This window comes from Ilyonectria robusta (genome assembly GCF_021365365.1).
Source record: "Ilyonectria robusta strain PMI_751 chromosome Unknown BGZ61scaffold_8, whole genome shotgun sequence".
Lineage (NCBI taxonomy): Eukaryota > Fungi > Ascomycota > Sordariomycetes > Hypocreales > Nectriaceae > Ilyonectria > Ilyonectria robusta.
Window position 1 is genome coordinate 1,382,131 of NW_025764442.1, and position 10,092 is coordinate 1,392,222.

The following is a 10,092-nucleotide window of genomic DNA, read 5'->3' on the forward strand; positions in this document are numbered from 1 at the left end:
CGCGGGCGGTCCAGTCGGCGAAGGTTCCGGGGCTCGTGAAGACTTGAGACCAGGACCAGGAGAAGGAGGGAGCATGCTCTACTAGGGTGTTGGCAGGATCCCTGGGACTGCTACGGAGCACGGAGTCGAAACTGAACTGACAGAACTGGGCTGATAAAGTCGATGATGTTAGGTTTTGCGGAACTTGACTGCTGGACCTTGAGCGCTCTGGTCCAGTGGATCTATCGACCTTGATGCTGCCATGATGCGGCCACCAAGTTCCAACCAACCACGCTGATTGTCCACTGGCCACCCACGTCGATGCGACTCATCAATATCCCGCTGCCCCTCGGGCTCTTGTCGCTCCCGTTTCCAGCTTGACGCCTCCCAACCGGACAGGGATTGCCACAGGTACCTGTCGCGGCGGTGGCGGGGCTTGAGATGCGTGAGGTATGTACTATCTTCTGCTTTGGCCTGCCAAGTCACCCCACCAATGTTCCCGCCCACTTTCTCGAGCCCCCCCCCCCCCCCCCCCTATGGCGACGGCGGGGCTGGCAAAGGAGGGGCAATCCATCGGCGCATTGCATGGGATGGGATAGGGCCATGTCAGAGCACAAGCAGCAGCGCGTCAGTGCATTTTGTATGAGAAGACGAGACGAGGAGGAGGAGGGGCAATGGTGATGACGACGGAAGGGATTCACACGCCCTCCCCCGGCCCGTTTTTTTTGTGCTGCGTGTGTGTTTTTATTTACGGTATTATACATGTGCATTGAGGGGGATGGACGGACGGGTTTTGGGAGCTCTCTGGGCGAAGGGCAACTAGACGCGGCACGTACAGCGGGTGAGCGGGATTGTTGACGTTGGATGTCGCCGTTTGCCTTGTTGAGATTGCACACGGTCCATCGTCGAGTAATACAGAATGGTAACACGTCCACGCAGCAAGGCCCAGACCCGTTTGATTGCCAACAGGAGACTGGCAGAGAGAGGCAGAGAGTCCACCGAAAGATACGGAGCCCATGCCGGCTGGCTGGCTGGCTGGCTTGCTCCTTGACGCTGCTGCCAATGCCACTGAGAATTATACAAGCAGCCGCCTTAGCTTCACTTCATCCAGATTGTTATGTGCCTCACACCCTCTCACACCCTCCCCTCCCTCGGCCGATCCGTTTGCTCTCTGGTCCTGGTTGCGAGCTAGGTAGCTTGCTCCCTCATCTGTCTCATTCACATACCCCCCCGTCCGGCGCAAAGCTCCACTCCTCACCTCTTTCTCCCCCCCTCGCCTGGGCTGAGGCGCCGCTGGGACGAGACGACAAGACACGGGAGCAACGGAGTGGTCAAGGGTGACGGAGTGGCCAAGGGTGACGAGGTGACGGGGTGACGGGGTGACGGGAGAACAGCGGGCGATTGGCCTTGGCTGATAATCCGGCCGTGGAAATGAAATATGTACTTCTTCTCCCCTCCTCCTCGTCCAACTCTCTTCTTCTTTTCTTCTTTCCCTCCTCATACCAACTCATCATCCAAAACAAATCATCCTTTCTGGTACGTCACTGCCTGGTTTTGTGTCTGTCTTGGTCCTCCTCTGTCTCTCTCTCCTCTAAAGAGGGATAGATAGATGGATGGACAGAAGAACGATGCGAGCTTGCCATTATCCCGCTCTCCCTCACTCTCTCCCTCGCTGCCATCTCTGCACCTGCACCTGCACCTGCACCCCCTCTCTGCCCTTATCACCACCACTATCCCACTGTGTCTATCCCCAATGGCATCCCACTCGCTCTGTTTGGGTTTTGTTGGCGACCAAGCTACGCAACGCTACGCTACCTACCTAACGCAGCGCTGCGTTGCATCCCCACCAAGAACGCCAGACGCCAAAACGCCATGACACCGATTGCCCCTCCTTTCGGCGAGGTCCCCCTCCTTCCCAGCTCAGCATCATGAATATTGACTACCCCACCCCCTCACCACTTCACCTTGCTTTTTCTGGCCCCCCTCGGACCTCCATCGTCATCACATTGAACCAAATCAATCAAATCAATCAGGTCAATCGGGAAATCTAACTCTTGCCTCCTCGCTTCTAGTCCCAACCATCCTCGCTACAATCGTCAAAATGGCTCCCATCAAGGTCGGCATCAACGGATTCGGTCGCATTGGCCGAATCGTCTTCCGCAACGCCGCCGAGCTCGAGAACATCGAGGTCGTCGCCGTCAACGACCCCTTCATTGAGCCTCACTACGCTGTAAGTCTTCTCCCAACGAACTCTCCCGCCTGGAGCCCGATCGACGCGAACCCCGACGTCTCCGACCCTCCATTCTCCTGCCTACATGTCATATCATCACACCACCACTTCCCACCCTGCCACCTGGCACCACGCCACTCCCCGACCGCATATTCATCTCGTTACACGAGGTGGGACAAGTTTCTGATGGCCTTTGTCACGCGTGGCACGATGCCTCGAGTGCAATTGCAATCACGCTGCTGCCCCTCCATCCCCGCTCCAATTGCCCCTCCATGACAAGCTCTTGGCTAGATCGTCGACGCTAACGCATCATCTTCCCCCTTCGCAGGAGTACATGCTCAAGTATGACTCTTCCCACGGTGTCTTCAAGGGTACCGTCGCCAACGACGGCACCGACCTGGTCGTCAACGGCAAGACCGTCAAGTTCTACTCCAAGCGCGACCCCTCGGAGATCCCCTGGGCTGAGGCCGGCGCCGAGTACGTCGTCGAGTCCACTGGTGTTTTCACCACCATCGAGAAGGCCAAGGCCCATCTCGTCGGTGGCGCCAAGAAGGTTGTCATCTCCGCTCCTTCTGCCGATGCCCCCATGTACGTGATGGGTGTCAACCACGAGAAGTACGACGGCAGCGCCGACATCATCTCCAACGCCTCTTGCACCACCAACTGCCTGGCTCCCCTCGCCAAGGTCATCAACGACAAGTACACCATCATTGAGGGTCTCATGACCACTGTCCACTCCTACACCGCCACCCAGAAGACCGTCGATGGTCCCTCCTCCAAGGACTGGCGAGGTGGCCGTGGCGCTGCCCAGAACATCATCCCCTCCAGCACCGGTGCCGCCAAGGCTGTCGGCAAGGTCATTCCCGAGCTCAACGGCAAGCTCACTGGCATGTCCATGCGTGTCCCTACCGCCAACGTCTCCGTTGTCGACCTGACTGTCCGCATTGAGAAGGGTGCTTCTTACAGCGACATCAAGGCCACCATCAAGGAGGCTGCTGAGGGCGACCTCAAGGGTTAGTCTCCCCAGCTTCCCATCACTATTATTTGGAACATTATACTAACTGCTTCTCTCAGGCGTCTTGGCCTACACTGAGGACGATGTTGTCTCCTCTGACTTGAACGGCAACAGCAACTCCTCCATCTTCGATGCCAAGGCCGGTATTGCCCTCAACGACAACTTCGTCAAGCTGGTCAGCTGGTACGACAACGAGTGGGGTTACTCCCGCCGTGTCCTCGACCTCCTGGCCCACGTTGCCAAGGTCGATGCTTCCCTGTAAATGCAAATAGCTTACGGGGCTCTACACTCACCTACCAACCCACCACCAAGAAAGCAAAACGCCTAATTCGCCGCCGCCGAATGCCACCATACATTGGCTGCGTGCGTTGTTAATGACCAAGATAAAAAAAAATACCAAATCCTCACCTTGGGAGATTGTCCGGAGGAGGGTGTAACGAGTTCTTGCTTCTCCTAGCTACGTCGGCCTCCATGCTAGGCATAGTGCTGTTAGTCTAGCCGTGGACAAAAAATAGATCCATCCCTCCTATATGAGACTTTGTCCTATGTATTTTGTGACATGGCGGCTTTGTCCGTGCCTGACTGTGTTGCGCTCTATTGTAGATGTAGACTAAGCTTCCTGTGACGTGGATGATAGGCAAGGCTGTGAGCTCCCATGCCTCCTCACGTTCCCAACATGCACGGGGAGCATGTAGAAATCGACAGCACTTCTAAAGCCCCCAATGATACCACTTAAAACAGATGTGATTGTACAATAAATGCTTTTGATTCCTTCGTCTTATATCACAATCACTTCTTGCACCCGTCCTTTTATATGGCTTTCACTTCCACTTCTGCTTTTATCTCCAATTCCTCGCCACAGCCCATCTCCCTTTCTACCATCGCCCATCCTCGCGTCTCGTACCGCTTTGCCTACACCGTAGTGCATACGAACAAGACTGGTGGTATAGATTGGCACTAAAACCTCTCATTATCCTTCCTCGCGATGAGAAAGCGTCTAATTGCCTCAAGAAACTCGACCTTGGTAGAACTGCTTACAAGCTCTGCCACAAATGGGATCTTCAACGCATACTCCTTATCCCTGCCTTCTCTGCAACACTGTTCATTGGTTTCAAAAACTCTGGCTACTCAGCCCATCATGGCATAAGATAAGTATCGCGCCAGCCATTTGTAAGAGCAACGAGCGACCTTATCACAGCCAAGATAGGTCCGCCCCATCTGGTCTATGGTGCGCTCATTATTACTGCGGAGTTTGCAAGTCATTGGGTAGTCGCTTTAATAGCCCTCACCGGAGAACCTTGCTACCGCCACGTAATGGTAAATCTTGCACAGGCTCGCGGCGAGCTACCCACATTTAGAAGACTGGATATTGTATGAGTTCACTGTACCTTTCTCTTTCTTTGATGTGCCCTGTGTGGGAAGCCGTTACAACCTCGTATCTTGTCTACTTGTTGGATTGGTCATGTTTTTGCAATTGTAGAGTGACATTGCGAGTGCATCGGTAAAGTCGAGAAGGAGGTTGTTTGCAACCACTAAATGTTAACCTTTTTTCCAAGGTTACATTTATCTTACTATACCTGTTTGTAGGAGATTAGATACGGAAGAAGAAAGTGCTAAGAAAGCATGAATGTGACTTCGTGTGGTTATCAAGGTGAGATCTAGCAATCCTTGTGTAGCTGGTGGGTGGCTTTTCTTGCCTTGTGTTACTTTACAAAAGATTACCTCTTATTGTTTATAATACGGCATGTTGTTTGTTTGCGTAAGAAAACTACTTGTTGGTATAGTCCAATCTCTCTGTCGTGTATCCAATGCAAATAGAACACACATCTCATTGTCGGCGGCGGAGTATAGCACTATCCAGACACATCATTCCTCGATCGTCTTGTTGGGTCATTGGCTTTAAGGAGGGAGAAACAGATCTTGATGACTGGTTTTGAGCAGACACATTCGATTCGATACAGACTGTAGACACTCACGGAACGGACTCTTGTCAGAACTAAAAGACGGCCTTCTCAATTCAACCCCAACTGCCATTCGCCAACCCTGCTCAGCTCATCGATTATTATGAGCCAAGCTAAAGTAAGAAGCAGCACTGTGTCTCAGGTTCCAGCCCCTGGTGACAAGGTTTGCCTTCATTAATGGGAATACTCTGGCCGGATCACGTTCGAGTAACTCTTGGACTCCACGTGGATGAATATGATCATGTTCACATTTGCTTCTTTCGACCTCTTCTTTTTCCTTTCTCTCTGCCTCTCTCTCTCTTTCTCTCTGCCCCTCTCTCTGTCGGTACCTGTCTCCTGAATTCGGAATCCTTTCCCATCCTCCCGTCAGCGGCCCTACTGGATAACCATATACCAATATTCCCTTCCTGGATCCTAGTTTGCCCTTCCGAGCCCCCTGTCTCATTTTCCCCTGTCCCCTAAAAGCAAAACGAATAAACGGTTTCCGTTTGATCCGGGGATATCATTGTACAACGTCTCGTGGCTAAAGCCGGACAACAAATGTCGAGAAAAAAATCAAAGCACAATTGATGATGTCGATGGTAAGCAAAAGACAAAAATTGAATAAAAAACGCCTCCGGTCAGTATGAGCCGGGTCCTGCGTCCTGGTTCCAACCACTACCTTCCAAGCTCTCATGTGGTAACCCTGTTGCATCTGAGACCTGGATATCGTTGGACTGTTGCCAGCGTTTGACAGCCAGGGTGGAGATCGATTGGGTCGGCGAGCTGCTTGATTCCTCCGAGATGCTCTCGGCATCGACGAGGATGTGGCTGCGGTATGGTGTTGGTAGCAGTAGTAGTCATAATACATGGATGTGAAGCCTCTTTCGTCTTCTTTCGTCGTGATAGTGTGTGTGAGCTAGTAGAACACCGGGACACGCCCCGACAGGGAGGGCCCCGTCTAGTTTGTGTGGCTTTCCGAGCCACCGTCATCGCCGCGATTCTAGAGGGTAACTTCGGGGGACCAGTCCACGTTCTCGTCGGCGCACCAGTGGCGGAGAATGCGCATGGAGGCACCGGAGATCTCGTCGAGGGAAGACCATGGGCTTATCGAAGCGCGGAGGGAAGATGATTCGATGTTGTCGTTGGCCTCGCGGACGAGAGGCCAGAGACGAGCTCGGTTGCGTTCATGACGAATGAGATCCTGGATGGAGATGTGGGCAGCTGGGTTCTCAAAGGTACCGTAGCATTTGACCACTTCCTCAACGGACACAGCTTGCAGCATCAGAATCAGGGCGTACAGCGGCTGGTACCGCCGCATGTCAAGTCGCCGCATCTCCTTTTGCAGGAATTCCATCAACGGGAACAGACTCTCCCAACTCGCCGGGTCGCATGCCTTTCCAGAAAGGCCACGGCCCACATTGAGTGCCTGGAAGCTTGTCATGAAGGCGATGATACTCTCCACAGTGAGAACATAGCCCAGCTTTACGCCCGATTCACGGTGTTGTGCGCTGCCATTAGCTTGGCTGGACCGCTTCATCGCCACGTCCCCGTTATGTTTGAGGCGCCGACCCATGTTAGAGTATCGGTTCTGTTTATCGAAGTTGGCCCGGATCTCGGCCTTGTCCGCCCGGGGGGCATCTGTGCCATTAACCAGAGGCCGCTCTGAAGATGCAGGCGCTGAGGGAGTCGCCGTGACTGGATCGCCAGGAGTATGGACCTGGGAGTTGTTGGAGCTGACTCGCGACATCGCCGTGGTGCCCTTCTTGGAAGGGGTCGAGGGAGGGGGTGGGAGTCGAGATGATGCAGACATGGACGATGTTCGCGGTCGTTTGACGGATATTGAATCCACTATCGTTTCGGTCGTGCTGACGGGACGCTTCTTTGCCTGCGCAGGTGGTGGCTCTATGCTGACGGATCGTTCTCGTCGTGATGGTTCCTTTCGCGGTGGCAATGCAAGGTAGCGTTTGACCGATTGTCTGATGCGCTTGGAGATGTATAGCGTCACAATCAGACTCTTCCGTTTCTCCTTCCCGCCCGAATCATCCTCATCCTGCTCCACAGGCGCCTTCCTAGCCGTCGCGGAGGCGGTTCTTTCCTCCTTAAGGCGTTCTTCACTCCGTCGCTCGGTTCGCTCCTCCCTATCTTTGTCGTCCCGGGGTTTGGCGTCTGACTTGGTATCCAGCTTGGTGTCCAGCTTGGCTTCCAACTTGGCGTCCAGTTTCACTCGTTTGGACAGTTCGGCCTCCAACAGAGGTGGGAGTGTGGGTGATAGCAGCGGGGGCATTCGAGCCGGCAATGGAGACTTCTCTCTCTTAATCCGAGGAGGCTCTTCTTGCTTCTTGGGCTTTGTTGGCCTTGTGCCGTCCACGGCGTCTTCGCGTGCCTTTCTCCTCTCCACCCGATCTGCGCCGTCGCGGCCATCCAGATTCAAGTGCAGCGGCGATAACAAGGGTGGGACTGATGGCCGTGAAGATGCGTCGGGCTTGGTGGGGGTGTTCTTTGCGGTGCCCGAGGCGTTGGGGCGAGATCCATTGAGCGAATCGCCGCGCGCGCGTCCCGCGGGCGAGGGGTTACGGGCGGTGGCTGTCGAGCCCTTCAGACTGGACCGGCCGTTAAGGAGCGACGACGATGCGGAGGGTTTGGAGTCCCGCTGAGAAGGATAATCTGAAGGCGCGAGCGAATCTCGGTCCTTGCGACGTGGGGGTTCGTCGCGCGATCGCGACCGGTCGTCGGAAGTCCGACTGGGGTCTGGTCGTGAACGTTTCTGCGATCGGTGATCATCATCGGGGTCGGCCATGCGCTTCCTGCTGTCTGGCGGCGACATGGGTCGGGGAGGGAGGGACGCTTTCGTGGGTGGTTTCGGAGGGAGCCTACTGCTGGTCAGCGAGGGAGGCTCCTGGGCTTGGAGCATGATTGATTTGGCGTACCTCATATCAACAATGTTCTCGCGAGGTTTTAGTGGCTTTGGATCGATGGAATGGGAGTTTTCCCTTCCACGGTAGGCGTCTGACTTCCTCATCTCGGACAGGGGCTTCAAGTCTCCATATGCGCGATCAACATCTCGATCCCGCTTCTTGGAACTTGGGGGCTCCGGGGTGGTCTCGGAGGTGACACCAGGGGTCTTTTTATTCTTGTAGTCGCTGAGAGACAGCTTCTTCTTCTCGCCACCGGCCTTGGAGAGGATGTTGACCTCTCTCGGGACAGGCTTGTGGGGTTCGACACGCATGTCGTAGTAGGATCTGGTAAGGAGGACACCACGATCTGCCTCTGAAACGAGGGTGGTGTATTGCAAACGGGGGTTTTCCCATTCCTCAAAGTGTTTGGATTTGTGGTCGTCGGCAGGGATGCGGTATCGCCAGTCGGGGGAGTACGACAGGTGATGGGGCTTCTCGGGCAAGATGCGCTGGGTGAGCAACTGGACCTTTTTCGCCGCAGCTTCCATTGTTCGTGGACGTGGGCATGCCGGGAGGACGAGGACGGGTGTGACTGATCGGGCTGTTGGGTGAGGCAAGCGACGCGGCGGGGGACGCAGAGCAGCCAGGGATGCCGGGACGCGACGACAATGGGCGAGGATGCCGCAGGCGACTGGCGACTTGGCGACGAGGGCGGTGGTGAGGCGGTGGCGATGGCGCGATAGGGAGGGGGGAAACGCGAAGGCGGAGACGCGATGTGTTGGAGATGGAGGAGGAGGAAGTATGATCGAGAAAGTCGCAGGGGCGGACGCGCCAGAGATGGTTGATGTCGAAGGTGATGGCGATGGTGAGAAGAGAGTGAGGGCAGCTGGCGGAACAAAGAAGCGGAGCGCGAACCGCGGAGGGACACCGGCACGTCGTCAATGAGAGTCGGGCTTGGGTCGCGGAGGGCGCTGAAAGACGCCGAGAGGAGGCAGTGGATCAGAGCCCAAAAGCTCTGTCCGAGGCCCGACAATGGCGATGTGCGACGGGCAGAGGAGGCGGGAGATGGAGGCTCGTTTGCGGAGGAACGGCGTGTCGGCGTGTGGGCGAGGGAGTGCGATTGGGAGTAGTGGGAGTAGGGGAGTGGGAGGAGTGGGCGTGGAGCAAGCCAAGGGAACCGAAGCCTGAGGGAGGGAGACGGGGCAGTGAGGGCGTGCGTGCGTGCGTGCGTGCGTGCGTGCGTAGGCGTGTGTTTGCGGCGGTGGTGGTGTTGTGCTGTTGTGGTTGACTGGGCCTGGCCTGGCTGAGTGGTAGTAGCGTGCTGGTAGGTACCTATGTTCCCTGGAGACTGCGACGGGAACAAGGGGGATAAGCATAAGCACAGCAGACTTGGCAGGGCTCTACGGCGGGCTACAGGGGCAAACTCCGGCCTACGTAGTGGTATACTCCAGCGATGCCAGCCAGCGCTGCAGTGGGGATACGTCCGTCGCGGTAGTTACTGTATGCCGGTGGATCTGCCCTTTGGACCTTGGACCTCCGGACTATTACCAGATTCCCAAACATCTGTCCCCGAACTGCCATGGCACTTAGTGAGTTGGTACAGTGGCGGCGGGTTTTGGCGGGTTTTAGCGGCCCTCGTCGAATCCATCGATCCACGGACAGTACGTAAGGTGTTTTATTTGCCCATGGATTCCGTTTCCACGTCTGTTTCCACCACCATTTTCCACGCCAGTTCCATACCCATTTCTACCCCATTTCCCTCGGATGCGGCGCGCGCCGCTGGGGACGGCCTTATTGTCACGTCACTTTTACGCGATGCCCATTTTGGCTGCTCGCTGCAGCACACTTCCAGCCCATGCAGCGATTGTTTGTTTGTTTGTTTGTCTGTCTATCTATCTGTCTGTCTGTCTGTCTGTTTGTTGTACAAAGCAATCCGCAACAATGCATCCCACCCATGTATAATGCCAATTGTCCGAACTGGCCGGGGTGCACCGTAAACCGCCTCCGCGATTAGGTTTGGAGTGACAAAGA

The 10,092-nt window shown here is 55.4% G+C and overlaps 3 protein-coding genes across 3 annotated transcripts; 2 read left to right on the forward strand and 1 right to left on the reverse strand.

The window, feature by feature from the left end:
- Positions 1 to 514: 514 nt before the first annotated feature.
- BGZ61DRAFT_450279 (uncharacterized protein) lies at positions 515 to 1,440 on the forward strand. The gene has a single exon (XM_046245718.1). The coding sequence runs from the start codon at positions 844 to 846 to the stop codon at positions 1,318 to 1,320; it is 477 nt and encodes a 158-aa protein (XP_046105561.1). The 5' UTR covers positions 515 to 843; the 3' UTR covers positions 1,321 to 1,440.
- Positions 1,441 to 2,080: 640 nt separating this feature from the next.
- On the forward strand, positions 2,081 to 3,486 carry BGZ61DRAFT_350642 (glyceraldehyde-3-phosphate dehydrogenase; the record flags this gene model as incomplete). Its single annotated transcript, XM_046240253.1, has 3 exons — positions 2,081 to 2,209; positions 2,538 to 3,222; positions 3,284 to 3,486. 3 exons carry the CDS (start codon positions 2,081 to 2,083, stop codon positions 3,484 to 3,486), a joined length of 1,017 nt encoding a protein of 338 aa, XP_046105562.1.
- Positions 3,487 to 5,898: 2,412 nt separating this feature from the next.
- On the reverse strand, positions 5,899 to 8,804 carry BGZ61DRAFT_225289 (uncharacterized protein). The gene is made up of 2 exons (XM_046238156.1): positions 8,095 to 8,804; positions 5,899 to 8,037 (listed from the first exon to the last, which is right to left on the reverse strand). Exons 1-2 carry the CDS (start codon positions 8,607 to 8,609, stop codon positions 6,168 to 6,170), a joined length of 2,385 nt encoding a protein of 794 aa, XP_046105563.1. The 5' UTR covers positions 8,610 to 8,804; the 3' UTR covers positions 5,899 to 6,167.
- Positions 8,805 to 10,092: the final 1,288 nt, after the last annotated feature.

Bases quoted from the DNA above. Each gene is read 5' to 3' on its own strand.
- BGZ61DRAFT_450279 (XM_046245718.1), top strand. From the start codon at position 844: ATGTCGCCGTTTGCCTTGTTGAGATTGCACACGGTCCATCGTCGAGTA.
- BGZ61DRAFT_225289 (XM_046238156.1), bottom strand. From the start codon at position 8,609: ATGGAAGCTGCGGCGAAAAAGGTCCAGTTGCTCACCCAGCGCATCTTG. The intron at 8,038-8,094 runs GTACGCCAAATC...GACCAGCAGTAG, and splicing joins GAGAACATTGTTGATATGAG to GCTCCCTCCGAAACCACCCA.